At 41.9% G+C, this 20,600-nt stretch overlaps 2 protein-coding genes across 5 annotated transcripts; one reads left to right on the forward strand and one right to left on the reverse strand.

Moving 5' to 3' along the window:
- Positions 1 to 505: 505 nt before the first annotated feature.
- cactin lies at positions 506 to 6,847 on the forward strand. Its single transcript, XM_061838196.1, has 10 exons — positions 506 to 923; positions 1,092 to 1,641; positions 1,723 to 1,818; positions 2,379 to 2,524; positions 2,613 to 2,775; positions 4,159 to 4,273; positions 4,393 to 4,585; positions 4,670 to 4,789; positions 5,399 to 5,772; positions 6,215 to 6,847. Exons 1-10 carry the CDS (start codon positions 634 to 636, stop codon positions 6,703 to 6,705), a joined length of 2,538 nt encoding a protein of 845 aa, XP_061694180.1. The 5' UTR covers positions 506 to 633; the 3' UTR covers positions 6,706 to 6,847.
- Positions 6,829 to 20,413, reverse strand: sema4e (semaphorin 4e). Of its 4 annotated transcripts, none has more exons than XM_061838198.1 (15): positions 20,161 to 20,413; positions 17,521 to 17,801; positions 15,144 to 15,289; positions 14,898 to 14,960; positions 14,724 to 14,822; positions 14,552 to 14,651; positions 14,374 to 14,481; positions 14,111 to 14,256; positions 12,158 to 12,336; positions 11,910 to 12,063; positions 11,627 to 11,822; positions 10,700 to 10,815; positions 10,413 to 10,570; positions 10,278 to 10,330; positions 6,829 to 9,825 (listed from the first exon to the last, which is right to left on the reverse strand). In XM_061838198.1, the coding sequence occupies exons 2-15, from the start codon at positions 17,672 to 17,674 to the stop codon at positions 9,353 to 9,355; spliced, it is 2,145 nt and encodes a 714-aa protein (XP_061694182.1). In that variant the 5' UTR covers positions 17,675 to 17,801; positions 20,161 to 20,413; the 3' UTR covers positions 6,829 to 9,352. The 4 variants fall into 4 exon arrangements, with proteins under 4 accessions (XP_061694182.1, XP_061694183.1, XP_061694181.1 ...); XM_061838199.1 differs by having other exon boundaries at positions 20,103 to 20,413; XM_061838197.1 differs by having other exon boundaries at positions 19,900 to 20,413.
- Between the last annotated feature and the right edge of the window lie 187 nt (positions 20,414 to 20,600).

A 20,600-nucleotide genomic window follows, 5' to 3' on the forward strand; every position in this document is an offset into this window, starting at 1 on the left:
TAGTCCTGTTTGTGTTTGTAAACATTGCATCGTATGCTACTAACAGTCACTTTTCTACACAAAACCGTCAATAAAATACTATGTTGTATGAAAAAAATACAACAAACTGAACTTGGTTTCAATATATCTCATATTGTGTAACTTTTCTATGATGGAAATGACGCTTAGAACTACATTCACCAGTTACAGAATGTCTTACGAACGCGAGTGTTGTTTGCGTTCCGAAAAGCTGTACTGACCTATTTTGAGAATGACATTATTTTTACTCAATTAACAAATTTTGCGTTGAATGTTTGATTTTGGAACTACAATGGCATAAATCCCAGCATTGTCAACTTTTCCATTCTAATTTTTAATAGTCGAGCCTTTTGTTACGTAATTATCATGCGACACTGTTACAGAAAGTACCCTTTATAGCTGCCCCACTTTTGCCTGAATTGAACATTAGATAATAACCAACAAGATAGGTCAAATTGAGTGAAGTATATTTTATTACAACATTTTGGTTCTGTTATTTCCTAAATATGTGAATGTATAGCTATTATAAATTCTGAAAATAAAAACAAACGTATTATATGCTTTATTCATGCGACAAAATCCGAGCAGGACCCTGTGTCAACGTAAAATTTCGTGATGGGTTCGAAATCAAAGCAAAGGTCCCGTTCTGTGTCCATAAGTAGGCGAAATAGGTCCAGAGCAAGTAGGTCTAAATCGCCAGAGAGAAGGACGAATCGTTCTCAATTTGCGGACCCAAAACGTCCCCCCCAGCGCCGTGGACGGTCCGACAGCCGTGAATCCCGGAGTAGCTCTCCAGACAAACAACGGGCTAAACGTAGGAGCCCCTCAAGATCCCGAAGTGACTCGGACAGCGTCGGGAGAAGAATACAACGTGCTAGGAGCAAATCTAATGGGAATTCGTCTAGGTAGCAATACTGTACTGTTTATTTCCTAGCAATTGATATGATCTCCTTCTGTCCAGAAGCCATGGATCCTTTAACATTTGAAAGTCCTATTGAATCAATCTTGCTGAAAACATTTTTAGATGTCAGCTTTTAAAACATGCAGCATGCTTATTTAATCTTTTGTTTCAGTTCATCAGACTCAGATCATCCTAAAGAGAGAGGAAGGAGAAGTGACATGAAGATGCGAAGCGGAACATCTCGAGAAAGGAGGAAGGAAAGGTCACCTTCGGGCTCCCGTGATGGAAGCAGCGATAGAGAGCGAGGAAGACGGAGAAGCCTCAGCCGAGACAAACAGAGACTAAAGGAGCAGGATAGAGAAAGAAAGATGAAATCTGAGCGAGACAAAAGGAAAAAGAGTACCGAAAGGGAGCGTGGGCGGACCGAGAAAGGTAGAAACAGTGGGAGACATCAGTCCAGTTCAGCAGACTCCTCTGACAGCTCGGGATCCGATCGGCAGAGCAGGACCACCAAAGACAAGGAAGACAAGAAGAAACAGAAGGAGATGATGAAGGCTCTGGAGACGCCAGAAGAGAAGAGGGCCAGGAGGTTGGCCAAGAAAGAGGCCAAGGAAAAGAAGAGGAGAGAAAAGATGGGTTGGAGTGAAGAGTACATGGGATACACCAATGCGGACAACCCATTTGGTGATAATAACCTACTGGGTACATTTAAATGGCAAAAGGTTTGTTTTGAAGCCAAGAGCATATGATTATTGATATTATTATGATTTTGATATATTTTTGTTTTGTCTGTATTTTGTCAGGCGTTGGATAAGAAAGGGATCGGCCACCTCGGAGAGAAAGATCTTAAGGAGAGGAACAAACGCATCCAGGAGGAAAATCGCAGAGAACTCCAGAAGGTACTTAAGTAAAAACAAATTATTACACTTGTAAGCCTTCAAAGGGTAAACTAGGGTAACCTAAACATGGTGTATATTATGTGTTGCACAAATGGTATTATTTTTCTCCTGTGGTTTCTCCATTTCTGAATGAAGCACATTCGACATTGTAAACACACACATTAATAAAAGTAAAAAAGTAGATTATTAATAGTTGCGTTACAACAACACTTAATGATATTTATAATGTTGAATATAACTGAGGAAGACGAATGTGGTGATTGTTGGCAAAATGTGCTTGCAATGAACACTTTAATTCCTGAAATCAGTCACTAATCTATGACCTTAGAAGGCACAAATCTAACACACAAATGCTACAGTATGTACTGAAATTGTACTTAATAAAATTGGTTCATTTATTTACATTCTCATTTATTGTTTTTTTTTTCAGTTGAGCATTGGTCACCAACGCGGTGCCTACTAGCACATGGTTGCCCTCAAGGACCACTTAATGGAAATGGCCAGGTTAGCAAAGTGTTTCTTTTAATTTTTCAACCAGTGTGTGTCATTATATGTTGTAGGTAAAGCAACTGCGTTTGGAGCGTGAGCGAGAGAAGGCGATGCGGGAAACGGAGCTGGAGATGCTGCAGAGAGAGAAAGAAGCGGAGCATTTCAAGACCTGGGCTGAACAGGAGGACAACTTCCATCTGCATCAGGCCAAACTACGGTAGGTAGCTTTCATAGTTGTAATACACATACAGCTCGAATGTAATCATTGACTGAAAGAATGTAATAAATAAAATGTGTGCGATCAGGTCTAAGATTAGAATCCGTGATGGCCGTGCAAAACCCATTGACCTCCTGGCGAAGTACATCAGTGCAGAAGATGACGATCTGGCTGTTGAGATGCATGAACCGTATACCTTCCTTAATGGGCTGACAGTCACAGATATGGATGATCTTCTGGAAGATATTAAGGTGGGTAACCAGAGTTACGCAATTGTAATGGATTGGGCCATGATTAGTTGCCTTTCAGTGAAATTCAGAGTTTTAAACTCAGACCACCCCATTTAGGTAAATCGTATAGATCCGATGACTATTATTTTTTCCTCGGGTAGGGATACGATGATTTATGTTTTTCCCGGGGAATTGTCCCTGACACCATAGCCTGTTTCACAATCCTTGAACACTGGCCACTGGCAGCAAGAGCCATTTCACACATCCACCTTTCAGCCGTTGACACAAATTCAAGAAAAGTCTCCTCTGGTACTTAGCATCAACAAAAGTTCCATTCAGCGGCTGATTTGGTGTGTAAAAAAGCTTTACGTGGGCCGACTTCAGGCTGTTCAAAAGCTTCAAGCGGAAGATTATGATGTTAAACAACCAGCAGCCAATCGGCAAAGGTTCATGACTCCAAAGTAACCACTTTATCAAGCTTTTGTTGATGCTGAGTTTTAGTGAAGCCCTCCAGCTAGGCTTACTTTCCTTTGCATACACGCCTGCTCTAAGAGTTCATGGTTTTGTGGCAATAGCAGTAGGTTTGTGGTGGTAATGGAAGGTGTTACGCTGAATGGCTTGTCAAGGAAAGATCATCTTTCGAGAAACTTGCCTTGGATAGCATAAATATAACGCAGCAATGGAGTGGTGATGGCCGTAAAGCTTCTCAAACTGAACAGCAATCAGGGATAGAAAACCTTCTTTTGCAACGCTGCTCAAATATGAGTTGGCAAGTAACAAGGGAAGTAATAAAAGTTATGTTTACAAAAACTCTCCGAATGAGATGCAAAATGAAATAGACAATAAGTGTAGAGTGATTTTCTGGGGAATTCCGGTGGTTTGCATTAACAATGTATCCAAGAGGTCATGTAACATGTAGTCTATCTTGATAATGTGATGTTAAATCCTCTCTCATTTAATAGTGATTTTTATCGACAATTACGAATTTTCAGGGGCGCTGCCATTCTCGCGAGTCGCATGACCTACGTGGGCGGATGTGACTTGTTACATGCCGTTCCAAACGGTCGATTACATGGGACGCCATGATACACAGCGCTGATTTCTCGGATTTATCCTCATCTGATCAAGAAATAGCAGTATCGGTTGATCGGGAAGACGGAATAATACTTCTATGTAGATTTGAAGCTGTGGCTGTCAATAATGCCGCCGAGCTCGTCAGACTCCGCGTCAATCCGCCCGAAGAACCATCCGAATATTCAACATTATACACAGCCGACCGTCATTATTTAGAGAGGGTTTAACATCACATTGTCAAGATAGAGTACATATTACATCACCTATTGGATACATTGTTAATGCAAACCACCGGAATTCCCTTTTAACATGTAGTTATCGCATGTGCAGGTTTATATGGAGTTAGAACAAGGTAAAAATGTCGATTTTTGGAGAGACATGACCACCATCACTGAGGATGAAATCAGCAAGCTAAGGAAACTGGAGGCCTCTGGAAAGGGACCAGGTACATTATTTTTTTCAACCCTCTTCACCTCTTAGCATGTCTTTATATTTTTACGGCAGTATGAGAAGTATACAGCATCTTAAAAGAATCTTAGGAGCATTTGCTTGAATGACACTCAGGAGACCGTCGTGATGGCATCAACACGGCCGTGAGCACCGACGTCCAGACCGTGTTCAAAGGAAAGACATACAGCCAGCTGCAGGCTCTCCACCTTAACATAGAGACCAAGATCCGGGCCGGAGGATCCAACCTTGACATCGGCTACTGGGAGAGTCTGCTGCAGCAGGTGCGGGTCTACATGGCAAGAGCCAGGTATGGATGTGACGTTGAAATTGTTCCTTTTTTTTCTATGCAGCAGAAATGAAATGATTTCATCAAAATCTGTTTGTGGGATAGGTTGAGAGAGCGACACCAGGATGTGCTGCGTCAGAAGTTGTTTAAGCTGAAGCAGGAACAAGGCGTAGACAGCGAACCTTTGTTCCCCATCATTAAGGAGGAGCCAATGAGCGACGACATGTAGGTCGATCAGTGGTCTATATCACAAGTTGAATCTTTCATCTGCAACGTAATCCATCCCACAACTCTCCTTTGTTCTTATTTTAAAAACAATTTGCTACGCAGGAAGTCATGTAAGAAGAAATATTACATCCTATGGTAAAACTGTCCCATTACAAACCGCCTTTTAGTAATATTTCATTCGCTTAATAGCATAAATGTCAAAAAGACATTTTTGAATGGTTTTGGAAAACAAAAAGAGGAAAAATTCAACAATTCTGAGTCAATTTGTCTCAATTCATTTAACTGAGAATCTACACAAACATGAAAACAAAAAATTATCTTGAGCAAAAAAATTGCTTTTTTAAATTGGTGTTTTGCCAGTTAGTTAAACATTATGTTACCGATATAAAAAAAAAGAAAAAAAAAACAGCATCATCAATCCTCAGCACAATACATGCACACAAAGTAATTTTTTGTTCAGTGAATTGACATCTGCAAATCTTACATGCTGATGATTTTTTTTCCCTTGTAATTATTGGCAGAACCTTTGGGGCAAATGTTCCAAGTTACCTTTAACATTTGCGTTACGCATTTAAAGGAACTAACACATTTTTTTTTTAACAAAAGTGATGACAGAGCAGAAGGGCAATCAGAAGAGTCAACATCAGAAAATCCCGGCCAGTCATCTTCTTCCTCGGCCCAAAATGCCAGCAAGAGACCCGCAAGAGATGACGGCCCGTCCACGTCTACGTCGGAAAGCGGCAAGCAGAATGAGGACGGAGGAAAGAGTGGAGAAAAGAAGGATGACGAGAAGGGCGAGGAGGTTGAGGCCGTTTTGACGGAGGAGGATCTGATCCAGCAGAGCCAGGCCGAGTACGATTCAGGCCGCTACAGTCCCACGCTACTCACGTCGTCCGAGCTGCCGCTGGACACGCACACCATCACCCCTGAGGAAGACGCACACAGGCTGCAGTTAGCGCGCAGGCAGCTGCAGGTCACAGGTACGAGAACAAGAACAACACGAGAAAGTGGGTGATTGTTTGGAGTCTAGAGTGTATTATTCACATCTCAAAGCTATTGAGTCAAAAGTATAACAGTATAAACAATATGCTTACCATCTGTAAAGTTCACTCCCACCCTGTATTGTATAAAGTTTTGCTCTCAAGTCAAAGCAAAGGCGCGTATCTCCAGAACCTCGTACGTCACGTCACCTGTACATCAAGGCACCACTGCAGTTGAATATCTCACTCAGAAATGTTCTTGTGGATTCCCTCCCTCTTACCCTGATAGTAAAATGTTATTTGTTGATAGAATTTTAATGCAGAAACAAATTCACTTTCTTGCGATGATGTCTTGTGTCCCATCATGAACACAAATGAAGTACAAAGTACATTTCCGTGTGGCAGTTTGCAATATTGTTGATGGTCTTCAACTTTCTGTTAGGTGACGCCAGCGAGAGCGCGGAGGATGCCTTCGTGCGTCGCGCCAAAGAGGGAATGGGCAACGACGAGGCCCAGTTCAGCGTGGAGATTCCCGTCACCGGCAAGATGTACCTGTGGGCGGACAAATACCGACCGAGGAAACCTCGCTTCTTCAACAGGGTCCATACTGGTTTTGAGTGGAACAAATACAACCAGACCCACTACGACTTTGATAACCCTCCCCCTAAGATCGTCCAGGGCTATAAGTTTAATATTTTCTACCCGGACTTGATAGACAAGCGCTCCACCCCTCAGTACTTCCTTGAGCCCAGTCCTGATAACAAGGACTTTGGGATCCTAAGATTCCACGCCGGGCCGCCGTACGAGGACATCGCATTTAAGATAGTAAACAGGGAGTGGGAGTATTCGCACCGCCACGGTTTCCGCTGTCAGTTCGCTAATGGGATCTTTCAGCTGTGGTTCCACTTCAAGAGGTACCGCTACAGGAGGTGAAGCTAACTAGCGGCATCGTAATCATTTTCATGTAATTAAGCCCTTTTCTTGGTGGTTTTGGGTCCACAACTCTGTAAAAGTGCTTAGTAATTGAATCTGTTAAAAATCTATATTAAAGATGTATTCTTTTTTTTTTTTTTACCATTCATCTTGTTTTTGAGTATTTTTGGCCGATAATCAGATGTAAACACAACAAATACAAACCCAATTCCAATGAAGTTGGAACATTGTGTTATACGTGAATAAAAACAGAATACAAATTGATTTGCAAATCATGTTCCATGTATAAGTGTCAATATTAATCCGCAAAGGTTTCTATAAGATTAAAAATATGAATTGTGATTGGCTGGATGAATTAAAGACTTTTCAAATGTTGAGAATTTTAAGCAGTGGGGGAACCTCGTGCAGACAAATTGGGGAAACATGAAGAAAGCAGGTTGCGTTAACCAGCTGCTGAAAAACTTGAAGTGTTATGAGGAAACAAAATAGCCCAAACAAATGTTTCATTTCACCTCGCAGGCGAGGGCCACACAAGGAAATGGATACCAACTTCATGTCTTTGTTCTCATAGTCATTTTCTGGCATACAAGCAAATCTGGTAAAATTGGGCTCTGTCCTGGAAAGGGGTGGAACAAATAAATGTTGTCAGTAGGTAAAAACATAAACTGTATTTATACATACATTTATGTACCGTATGTACACACAAATAGTCAAGGTGAAGCACACGTTACCACTGAGCCAGGAAGTTTTAACCTCAGTGTGAATGGAAGAGCTGGATGTGAAGACGAATTCTGAGCCCTGGACTGAAGTGGCAACTTTATACAACTTGTCTGTCAAAAACAAATATGATTACAGTCATTGACAGTAAAATATTTTATCCACCATAATTTACTTATCTCTCCCTTGTCGGTTTTCCAATTGAATAGGATTACATCATTTAATGTATATCTGCCCTGTTATCCTTTGTTTTAGGGACTGTAAATAACCCAAAATAATTAAAGTCACTTCGAGATCTTGCTTTTACGGGGCCATCACCTCCCATTTCACCTTTGAAAATATTGAAATCTTCTTTGTGTCATGAATTTGATGACAGATTCTACTTTTATGTCACACCCTGGCCTAATTGTTTTAATGAGTTCCTTTTCATTTGTTGAATGTAGATCTTTGACTCTATGTGGCACAAGAAACTGCCGTTACAGTATATACAGTAAATGAAATGAGATTTGTTTTTGACATTACAATTAGACAAAATACTGTAGTCACAGCAATTAATATCTACATACATTTCCAATGGTCTGTATTTATAGTCTGTTAGTCATTGCAAAACTCCACACTACCTGGCCTAGAAGTTAGCAGTATTCTTAGAAAAATGTTTTCTCAAAATGTATTCATTTTTCAAATAACATACAACAAACAAGAATTAGCATCAACTCGGCATTTGTCCAAAGTATGAATAATTGTATGGTTTAACTATTGAGGCTTCAACATACAACATCAAGTTGTCACCTGTTTCATTATGTGCGTAAATAATTGAAACTAAAAATTGCGACGCCACCCACCCGTGTTGATACAAATGAATGAAATGACCTGGATTAATTCAAATATTCACAGGTACAATGAAATACAAATATTTCAAAGTACATTTGTATGTTTTTAGACCTATGGCTACGGATAGGTTTCCAGGTTTTGGTTTGTTAATGCAGCAAACTTCCAATGCTGTCTGATGGAATTTCCATTTATTTATTTGTTTTTACAAAGTCAGCTCAGATGGATGGAAGATTAATATTTTAATGTACCTCTGCAACTTTAAAGTGGCACTAAACAGCCCCAAAAAAAAAGCCATCTAAATTCGTCACACAAGTAATGTCATCAAGCCTGCCAGAATTTTAGCCAAATCCCAACACTTTAGATCTGCGGTCACCAAACTCTGAATGTAACCATGTTTACGGTATGGCTTTAGCACATCTTGTGAAAGAAAATACTACTTTGGAATAATCAACAAAGAGGAAAGCCATGAACAAATAGTACATTTCATTAGTATTTTTTATGACAAAATCTTTTTGAGAGTATTTGGGGTGCGTGACCAAGTCGAGACATTATACAACAGCAAAGATCTCGACCTTGAGAAAGCTGTGTTACGTACATCCAGTATTTCACATTGCTGGCATGTTGGGGCAACTCCACAGAACAGTGAATGAAACGAGACAGTTAAAAAAAAAGTTTTTGTAACAAAAAAAAAAAGATCAAATGGAAGCACAGGTTAAGACATAGATCACATGGATCCGATTTTTTTCCTTGAGGAAGCACAGGACAAATATTATAACACAGCCAGTTACATTTCCTGGCATAGGCATCTTACAAAAACAAACACTTGGTTGAGTAGTTTTTACACAGGTGACTATAGAAGTCTCTTCGTACGATGTCAACGTGGGGATTAACAAGATAGTTTTCCAAGAAAAAGAGCACGAACCAAGATTTTTCTGTATTGTTGATCTTTTGGCTTTTTGGAAAATGTCACATTCACAAATGTAGATCTTCCCGCAGCAAGTCAGCAATTCTCTTCTCAAAGTTTAGACTACTTGTGGATAAACTGCAGAAAGGTAACAGTGCTTGTGGTGCTGCCCAGGTCCCAGTGCGTCTTGACGGCTCACAGTGGACCGGGGTCCTCCTGGCCGTTTGAGTCGTACGATTTTCCTCTCAACATTTTGCTGCAGCTCCAGGGCGGAGGTAGATGGCCATTGTAAAAATTCCAGGCCAAAAGGGCCACGAGAGAAACGACCAGAAGCCCGATGACAATGTGCAGTCCGACCGTCGAGGTGCTTTCCTTTTGCGCCTGAGGTAATCTGGGTTCGCCTTTCAAGCTGAGCTGATACTCTGCGAGAGTGGCGGTGTACTTGTGCGATTTGGAGTGCTCCACCGACAGGCAGCGGTAGCGGCCGCTGTCGGAGTCCGAGGCGTTGAGGATGAGGAGTCCGTCCTGTAGGAGCTGATGACGGACGGACGAGTTCACACGCTGACCGTCTTGTTCCCAGGTGGTCGTTCCCAGGTTGGACGGTGAAGGGCACAGAAGCTTCACACTCCCACCAGGCAAAAAGGACCGGTTCCCCACCTCCACTGAATCTGGGGGGAAAAAAAGGTGGTCTTGCCTCAGCAACAGCATTTTTTTCGTTATTTTAATTTAATGCTGTGAATATTGGCCTTCATTGTTTATTTCTGGACCAAAAAGTGTCTGCAGAGAAAAAAATCCCTTCATTAGCCATTTTCAAGCACTTTAAATGTTTGTTTGTTTTTTTTTAATGTAAATGTTTTCCCCTTTCCAATCAACATGTAATATTCTAGGTAGAGTTTTTCAGAAAGTTTTGTGAGAAAAAAAAACGAGTTGGTTTTCTAGGACTTTCTTTCACCTGTTGCTTATATAGAGTAATATTTGTGCTATAAACTTCACGTTGGCCCAAGATGGCAGGTTAACCTCTCTTCTTCAGTTCACTCGAGTGGTGTCGTAACTGAAGCTCATTTTTGACACGACATGCAAGACAAATAATCATAGAAAAGATCATCGTGCAGCAACTCACCAGCTGGTGGGCAGAGAGACGCGTCTCCTTCCTTCACACTCTGGATTAGTTGCCTAACGCGGATCAGAATCATTTCACTTAGTTTGGGATATGGATGGTGGTCAATACTCTTTATGTGAGGAAAAAAATGTCTACCTCTGTGTACTGGAAAGGGCTACGCAACTCCCAGCATCTGTGTCCCATCCACAGTAGGGGTCTCGGGCTAGAACGCAGTCCATACAGGACGAGGACCTCCCACAGGTGGCTACGGGTACCTGGACTGCTCCGTAGTCCGAGCCTGCATACAGCTGGCCCTGTTGAATAAGGATATGTGACACAAATGTGGGATTTGGATGAATGCATGTGTGCTTTCATACACACACACACACCTGATAATGATGATGATAAGTGAAATTGCTTAATGAATGAATTATTACTATTACCGTGACGTCGGAAAACCTCAGGACCTTAACTGACTCGGGTGACTGGAAGAGCTGAACTTGCTCAATGATGAACATCTCGCCGTCATAGTTTACCGCTTTCAGAAGGGTGCCGTCCTCTGTATGAAAACATGGAAAACAATTGTATTTACAGGACACAAAACAATATTAAGTACTGTCTTTTCGCACTGCAAGACGCACCTTCAATAAATGGCCTATCTTTAAATTTTTTTCATATATAAGGCGCACCGCATTATAAGGTGCATAGAATAGACACTACAGTGGAGGCTGGGGTTACGTTATGCATCCATTAGATGGAGCTGCACTAAAGGCTCAATATTGATCCACATATAAGACGCACTGGAAGATAAGGCGCACCGTCGGCTTTTGAGAAAATAAAGGCTTTTAGTTGCACCTTATAGTGCGGAAAATACTTTATGTAAAAGCCATACAGAATAAAGTGGAATCCCTAACGGGACAAGCCGAAAGAAAGTAAAATCAAATTTGTTTTAAAATCAAAATGAACTCAGTAGCATTCTTAGCCCCCAAAATGTCCATATCAGGGTTTAAGTCAAATGAACGATGAAATAAATGAAAAAGAAAAAAAAAAAAAAACGATCAAGCTAACTGCAGTAAGATGAAACTAATGATATGATATGATATGATATGAATGAATGAATGAATGAATGACTAATGATAACTGATCTCAATTTTCATAAACTGGAATTGCTTCTTTTGTTGGGTTTCTTCACCTGGCCCAATGCTTGTCAGGTCTCTAGAGAAGCTCGGTGGCAGAATTGTATTTTGCATCATCTGACTTTATTCTCATACTATGAAATCCCCCCCGCCCAAATAAATGCAACAGTTTTTGTTCGTTTGTTCTCGTAAAATAAAGTTAGGTAGTTGTGGCTTGTAATTCTAATCACACACCCATGCCGATGAACATCACACGGTACTTGTGGCCGTCTGCAGCCTGCACTTGGTTGACAACGATGCACGTAAAGGCGGCTCCCCTTCTCTCCAGTACAGGTTTCTCGCCTATTGGGTGGATGATGTCGTCCATGAGGGGCCTGTCTTTGATGAAATGGAGGGTTTGGTCCGGGAGATCCAGAGACTGAGTTTGACACTGAATGAGAAAAAGAAAAAAAACACATTGGTAAAATATGTAGTCTTTGAAGAACTTACATGCACAAACAGATTTGCGTGAACTCACAGATCCCGGTCGAGGGTCAGGCACCTCCCCGCTATATGCCACCCAAATAAAGGAGGTCTCAAGGGGGACCAGCGTCTTGAACTGCCCCTCTGCAAATACCCGGTTGATGTCTGATAGGCTGTACACACACACGGCGGACAGGTCGGATGTGTCGCTGCAGAAGAAATACACACTGGTGTGAGCACGTTGGGGATATTCCAGTGAATGCAGACTCAACCTAATGACTCCACTGAAACAGAATGACATACGACTGCGGGGTGAAGATGGTGTAGAACAAACAATCCTCCCAGTGTTTCTCGGGGTCACACCAGCGGTACGTATTCTGGATGATGTTTGGCAGCTGCGAGCCGAGGACAGGACATTCCAACCCGGCCTTCAGGAAGGAAGTCCACTTTCTCTGCAAGGTCCTGCGACCACCCATGTCTCCCTGGCAACAGAAACACATTTTTCTTTTTTTTTATTGTTTTGGGGGGAACAAACCCTGAAAAAACTTACTGGTAGTATATCGTTGCTTATTCAAAAATCTTCGGGTTGAAATATTTACATTTTTTTCCCATCCATCCATTACCCGAAACATCAGTAAACCAATTAGATAATAATAGCTGTGTTTCCCAATTACTACAAAATGTACTAGCGGAACAGCTCTTGTCGCTGACATTAGGTGTGTTTCGCAGTTCCACTTGGGACCACAACCAGGACACTGAATCACAGGACCGCAATGTGATCATACAAAAGAGCAGTGCAACAAATACCACACTGGTTGAGCAAAAATGTTGCTTAAAGGTAAGCGTACCAATAGAGGATGTGTGCTCCAGAAGTAGGTAGAGTAGCCAAACTGTTACTTGACAATCGTCTCATTTATGTGAATAATAGTCTTGCAAAAAATGACTAAAGAGTAAAAAGTATGTAGTGAAATTATTATACAAGTAGTGAGTACAATGTAAGCAACTTCTGATTTTTTTTTTTAACCAACACATGATCATGAATTAGGTTATTTCTCGGACGTACGATTAAATTAAATGAAGCCTTCCATAAAAAAAAAATATCAACCATTACATGATTTTAAATGTATCAATCATTGCAACAATCATTTAGAGTAGGGGGCCCCAGACTTTTTTTTTTTTTACCCTAAGATCTACTTTTCAAGCAGCCAGCCTATCGTGAGCTCCCAACGACGGGGGAATGATGATGATGCTCTCAAACCGTTTTAAGGTTAATGTTATGTTGCCTCCTACATTTAAACTACAGAATTTGCTTTTTTTGTGCACTGTATTGCATGTGATTTCATCCTGGATCAGGCTGTGCCAAGGTGGAATTTTAACATGACACACCATCTCATCCTGCATTTTCTACTTTGGCTTCTGACCAGACCTTTCCCACTCAGAAAATAGAAAATCTTGTCCAGTTTAACCAATTTTTCTTCGATTATTCACATACTCTGACTGTCATTGCATCTTAAAACAACAGCATTTCTTTTATAACTTTCTCCATTAATATTGAAAGTAAACATAAGCAGCATGTCTACCTAGTCTTTGCTCTACGTTGCCCAGAGTATGTTGGCTAACTAAAGCAGCGGTGGTGGACGCTGTCATTATAAAACACATTGATGGACTGCGTAATTACTGTAACATTTCTAATTATGAGTGTACGTCTTTAAGAACGGGAGGGGAGGGGGTTGTAAGGTAAACTAGGAAAAAAAAAGAGTGTGGCGGAGCAGTGTCGTTGTTAGAGAAAGCTCCGTGTACTGCCTAAAAGAAACCAGTGGCTTCTTTTCATTTTTTACAGTATGTATGAGTTGTGCAATTGGATGTAACAACCAGTCATCCCTCACTCATTGAATCACATTGCAAAATGCCACAAACTGAATAGCTGTATGCTATACTTTCGATTTGCATTCGATTATTTTTTTTTGCACGCAACGCAGAGTATCTGCTAAGAGACTGCATCAGTGTTGCACAATTGCCCACGCGTGTAATTTAGAGGGAACATTGGCTGATGTCTTTTTTTTTTTTGGCATGCCATCCCGCGATCGACCAGTCTTGATCGACACATTGAGCACGCCTGATTTAGAGAATTTCAAGCAGGGTAGGATCCACGTAAAAAAAAAAAAATGAAGAAACGAGGTTGCGCAACCAAAAAGGTGAAAAAGTTGACAAAGAGTTTGAGGAAACAAGATCAGGAATGTTCATTTCCTAGATCACCTTGCAGACACGGGCCACACGGGAAACCACCACGGGCTTCTTGTAGCAATCGTACTCGACAGCTGTCTCGCTGAAAAACAAGTAGACCTTGTCATCATCGCCCTCGTCACTTTCTGGCATCTGAGCCAGGGAGACAAAATTGGGCTCTGGCGTGGGGACAGAGAGAAAAAGGTTTTAGTTTTAGGCAGCAGATCATTTTTTGTATTTATTTTTCATTTTTAATTAAATAGATAAGCAGGTCAAACTGATCAAGTACACGTCACCATTAAGCCAGGAGGTTTTAATCTCAGTACGAATGGGAGGAGAGCTGCGCCTCAAGGCGAGTTCAGAGCCCAGGAAGTTCATTGAAGTGGCCGAGTACAAGTTATCATCTGACGGAAAAAAAAAAAACATTTTGGTGATCCTTTTCCCTCCCTCACGTGCAATGTACTGTATACTCACCAACCATGATGGAGGCGTATCTTTGTAAAGGATTAAATGGACATTTCCCCTTCCCATCTTCAGCTGCTTTCTCCAGCGTCAGTTTCCCATTTGAATAAGACTGCATTGATTGTCACATCTTTTAATTCCAGACTTTTTGCTTTCATAGAGGCAGAGTATGAATTGGTCTCACCATGTAATCACACTCTGGATCGAAAGCATTCGTCCCACACACGTACATCCTATTATCCTTCATCAAGTGCAGGATTTTGATATAGTTCTTGCACTCTGTCTGTATTAAAAAAAAAAAAGTGTCAGCTCAACAGTTGCGGGATTTTAAACAAGCTAAAATAAACTTTAACCTCACTTCAGGATCTCTTCCTTTGTTTTGACAGTCGTCATTTTGCTTCTCCGTCACCTCCCATTTCACCTTTGAAAAGAGTGACATATTAATATCAGTTGGAGGGCCACCAAACGTATGAAATGAGTGCATGATACGATAATCTGTGATACATTTAAGTCCATTCATACCCAGCACAGGCTTTTTTTGGCGTGTGAAGATTTGACAACAGCATACGAGCATTAAAGTTTTGAGTGCACAGATGGTTCTTACAGAGGCACGCATCTTGGAGACGTCATCGAGGTCCAGAGCGTACAGGGCCTCCCTGGCCCCCACCAGCAGCAGCTGCAGGTCTTCCCGCAACAGCATGACACTGTAATTGGACACCCCCTCCTCGTGAAAGAGGCGAGCGTTGTTGCCTGAAACAAGGGGATAAGCTCATACACATTTTCCATCCTTCCAACCATTTTCTTTGGCGCTTATCCTCACGAGGGTCGCGGGATTGCTAGAGCCTGTCCAAGCTGTCAACGGGCAGGAGGCGGAGTACACCCTGAACTGGTTGACAGCCAATCGCAGCGCACATAGAGATAAACAGCTGCACTCACAATCACACCTAGGGGCAATTTAGAGTGTCCAATTAATGTTGCATGTTTTTTGGATGTGGACTATGCCGTCCATACACATTTTATTTTTCTTAATTTCAGTGGATGCTCTGAAGTTAAATGTGCTGATTTCCAGTTGAATCAAAATGTTCTGGAAAAGTACGTACACAAAAAATAGAGTGCAAATTATCCTTTTGGATGTCATGGCTTTTCTTTACATTGTAGAACTGTTCAGAATGTTACATTTTTACTTATAACAATGGCTGTACAATTTACCATGGGAAAGACTGGAACGATTTCATTCAATTTACAATATTGTGGTACCTTGACTTGCAAGAGACCCAATTTATGGGTTTTTCAAGATACTGTATGATTCCAACACACACTGCACAGTGCATATATGTGCATATATTCTTGATTAGGCCAAAGACTCACCCTCATTTGTCTTGACAGTAATGAATGACTTACGAATTGTTGCTGCTTGTACTATTCTGGAATAATAGTCCAATAAATGAAAAATCCAGTTTGATTATTTGAATACTATTGAACTAGAAAGAGCCTGGACTGCCGTGTTTTGGATGTCGCTTCTCCCTACGGAGAAATATTTGTTTTTAGTTTATGGCTTACTACAGCCAAGATCCTTTGCTGTACCGTGGCCAATGGTAGAACCTGTGTTGGTTTTGCGCCTGTCAGTGCCATAAAATCCTTGCTGGCTGGATACCATTCCATGTTGTGTTGGACCAACTTTCTCCCGTTTATTCTGCCAAGGTTGCCACCCACCTCGGCGACCACTCTTTCTCGGCTTCAGTAGTGCCGCCGCCGTGAATATTTGTGGAGCTCGGCTAGGGAAATGGACTTCTCCTTCCACAGAAATCCCGGGGGAGGGCTATAGCTAAGCGTGTATATACGCAGAAACTATGACAAGTAAGTCCAAATTGTGCCAGGCATGGAAGCTAAAAATGATAAAATATTTTGTATGTTTGGAAGTAAGTTTGGCGAGGAAGCAGTCACAGCTCAAGCCATAATCAAGAGAGTAGCTGTGGTATGTAAATCTTTGATTGATTGTGATTTGCATCAAAAATATTGATTTGCCAATTTAAATCTTTATCCTCTTCACTTCCCGAAAAGCTGTCATGAGCCAGGCTGGACCACGGCCAAGAGGGGCATGGCCACTACTCTGGGCAGTGACACGTGTCACCGCTCATGGCTGTTTCACATTGCGACTGTAATTAGACTGTGAATTTGACTTGGAGTTTTGGTCACTGGCATTGGCCAGTTCGTTCTGTTAGAACCTCCGGTGCGGGGCTGGACCCAAATGCAGGACTCCAATATGAGGACATGATGTTAGGCGTAGTTTTACTCAAGCTGAGGTCATACACAGTGTAAGTAGTCTGAAAAGGCAGAGGTACAGAAATGCTAGGCTGAGCAGGTTCCAAAAGACATGCAGCGAGGTCTGATGACTCGGAGACAAACTAGGAACGAGAACTTGACTATGGAACATAAACTGAGACAGGACTAAACTGAGGTGGCACAGGAACAATGTGACGAGAATAGCTCAGAACGACACTATTTTCAGTGGTGGAGATTCCTACTGTCAGTGAAAGCAACTCACTAACTCAGGGCAAAATAAAATGGCAAATGCCAATGACAAAAACTCCAACTGAAATACACAGTTGAATTACAGTCCCAATGTGAAACAGCCGTGAGCGGTGACAGGTGTCACCGCCCAGAGCAGTGGCCACACACCTCTTGGCCGTGGTCCAGCCTGGCTCATGACAAAAACAAAAACAAAACAAAAAAAATGAGCAAAAGCTTACAAATTCACTTGTGAAACTCCTCTTTACAGTACAGTTCTTTGGAGGCCAAGTTGGGAAACACCACAAGGAACACAAAATACTCGAACAGAATAATGGTATTTGCATGTGGAAAGATGATTTGAGATTTGAAATTTCCTTTGGATTTTTTTCTGACCACCGCTGATGAAGATACAGTATTTGGCTTTGGAGGCTTCATTGCAATCCAATCATACACAAAACAACAACACTCACTGTGATAGGGCACATATCTGCGGGGAACGCACTCCAAGGGCGTGTCATCAACCAGCATCAAGGCCAGAGGCAGGAACCAAAAAACGCTCATACAGAGTAGGAGGTACATGGCTTCTTTGTGTGAGGACAATTTAAGTTGTGCAGTTCCACTCATCCAGTAGTACAGGCAACTCGTGTCATCTGTGAAGCGGTGACGTCGGTGCTGAATGAAGGGCCCCTTTAGTGGCGCCGCTCAGCAGGCGCTCCATGGTGAGATGGACGGTACAGACCGAAGAGGTAAGCTGAGGAGGGGTGAAAGACACAAAGTTGTATGGGCGTCCAATTCTTGTCACACAGGGACTGAAAAATTATCTTCAGAAAAACGTGCGAACAAGGCAGATGGAAAAGGGAAGACAATGGAAGAAAGAAAGGCTGCAGCGCGGCAGTAATTCTGTCAGTGCCATAGTGATGTTAATGCAGGGCAGCGGAAAGCATTCAGCAGGGTGTCAACATGAGCTCTCCTGCAAAACCAACCCACAAAAAGATTCACACGCAGATTGGGCCAAGGCTCCGAGAACACGTGAGAGGCGTGTTTGCAACAGCGCTTTTGCAACCGTGGTTCCCTGTATTGTGGTGATTTTACTCTACTCCTTTTGAGCGTGCATGCCCGGGCTCAGTTCTTGTTGGCCAATCGGCAATGTGATTTCTAGTGATCATGTCTAGATTGATTACAACAACCTGCTGCGTGGGTGTGAGCTGGCGTCTGTTTCTGAGAGGCGCACTGATGAGCTGCAGCATGTCGGAGAATGTAGTTCTGACAAGAGGCTTCACATTTCTTCGGCCTTGGGCCAAAGATCGCCCCGTTGCGTACAAACAGGCCCAAATTGTATAAAAATGGATATTGCAAATATAATGCAAATTAAAACACATGTTGTATCGCGAGAAATGCATTCATCAAATTCTATAGTTTTTGTGGGTGAGCTAAAGCGTATCTCAGTCGCTTTGGGTGAGACGAAGGGTACAACCTGAACTGGCAGCCATTCAACCACAGAGCGACAACTATGACAAATAACCTGTCAAACTCATTTTCACACTTATGGACAATTGCAGGGGTCACCAAAATGGTGCCTGCGGACACCTAGCATCACACGAGTAGCTTTCTGGCCTGTTCTAAAAATAGCACCAGTGATGGGGCCATTGTCATAGTCATGTTGTGCAGTATCCAAGTGATCTTTTAAAAATGTAAATACTTGGAGAAACGTACATAAATGTTCCTATTACTATGGCTGTTGTTGTGCCCATTGTTCTCTAGTCCGACCCCCAGTTGCACAGCCTCTGTATCCTGTTTAATTTCTCTCACAGCCTGGGTTCATTTCCATTGTTCTTCCTCAAAGGGAGTATTTTTTCCCCTCACTTCTCTTGATAAGTGCTAGCTCATATGGAGTTCAGTTGGTTTTCTGATATATTCAATATATAATTTATCAGGAGTTTATTTATATTTATAAGTAGTTTTACAAATGTAAACTCGCACAGCGCAAGCCGACATCCGTTACATTCAGCGGAGTGCCTTTTGCTCACTTCTGTTGTGGAATGGCAGAATACAAATAAAACATGACATGCATTTTTTTCGGGGATGTGGGAGGAACCTGGAGTATCTGGAGAATGTCTACAGAGTTCCTTGCAGGCAGGCGTATTAAGAGATGGTGTCAATAAGTTCAGGATACAAGTACTGGCATGGATCAGAACTGTAAAATGTACCAGCAACTGAATATCAAGTGAGCCAACCAGAGAAAATAAGTTTGGCTCCCACTTTGTGCATGCAATTTATGTACTGTGTTTAAATGGTGAGACGCAGCTATGTCATTACCAGTTGTCCTTTTTCATAATTTGGACAAAAAGTGGAAGAATCAATGTCATCAATCAGCAGGAGATGATTGGACTTGCTGAGTGCATATTAAACTTCAATCACTTGTCCATGAGCGGCCATAGCTATGTGGTGTCTAAGGGGTTGCCATTATTCAGTCTGTTGTTTCTCAATTCACTTTTTAGGTGTAATGAACAGCAAAATGGAGTGAAGCAATAAACAGCGAGGGTTGATTAAAATAAAGCTACACATGTGAGAAGGCTAAAAGCTGCGGTAGCTCAATGTTCTGTCACTGTATGACACTTGCATGGATAGATGAACAAAGATACTCTTGTAATAAACAAAGATACTCTTGTAGTGAACCTTTTTTTTTTCCAGACCAATGAAGTGAAATTGGATCTCTCACGGGACAACGATGTGGTCTGGAATGACTGCTATATCCAGTAAATAGATTGTGTTTTTCAGACTGACCCACATCCAGAAATACTCCACACAAAGAACAGAGCGCATTAGTCAACATGAAGTTAATCACTTACCTGTGATTCGACACGCCCAACACCATTGGAGATTAAAAAAAATAATAATAATCCCGTCTCCTGTTTTACCTCAGTTTTAGTCAAACACAAGTTGGTGTGAAAAAAAGTAGTGTTAAATGAGTTAAAAGAAAAGAAGAAAGAAATACTACAATAGGCAGGTAATCGTCGCGCGGGAGGGGAAGATGGACGGACGGGGTTGTTACTTGTCAGAAGCAACGCAGCAAAAATCAACAACGACGATGACGAAAACTGCTCTATTACATTCTCCTCGAAAGGTGGCGGATATTCCTGTTGCAGGAATACGTCCGGTACTCTTATGGGGGGGAGGAAACGCTGTCGGTTCCTTGCAGTCTCATCAAGATAGCGTTAAAACGGCGAAAAGGTGCTGATCTCTGTGCTAGTTTAATCCTGCGCACGCACACAAATTCTTCCCCTTTACACTACTACGGTGTGTGTGGAAGACAGCTGAGATAAGGGGGCTTCTGGCTTGGCATGGCCCCACCTTATTAACACACAACATGCCCGAACAGGCGTGAGAGAGCGTGGAAAACCGTTTGGGAGTGTTTTGTGTTATTTGTTTTTCCCAAGATCATTTGCACCACTGAAACACACTCACAAACTACTGAAATAGTTTCCTATACACGTTACTTTCTCTCTCTCTCTCTCTCTCTCTCTCTCTCTCTCTCTCTCTCTCACTCTTG

The sequence above is a fragment of the Syngnathoides biaculeatus genome, chromosome 13, assembly GCF_019802595.1.
Source record: "Syngnathoides biaculeatus isolate LvHL_M chromosome 13, ASM1980259v1, whole genome shotgun sequence".
Taxonomy (NCBI): domain Eukaryota; kingdom Metazoa; phylum Chordata; class Actinopteri; order Syngnathiformes; family Syngnathidae; genus Syngnathoides; species Syngnathoides biaculeatus.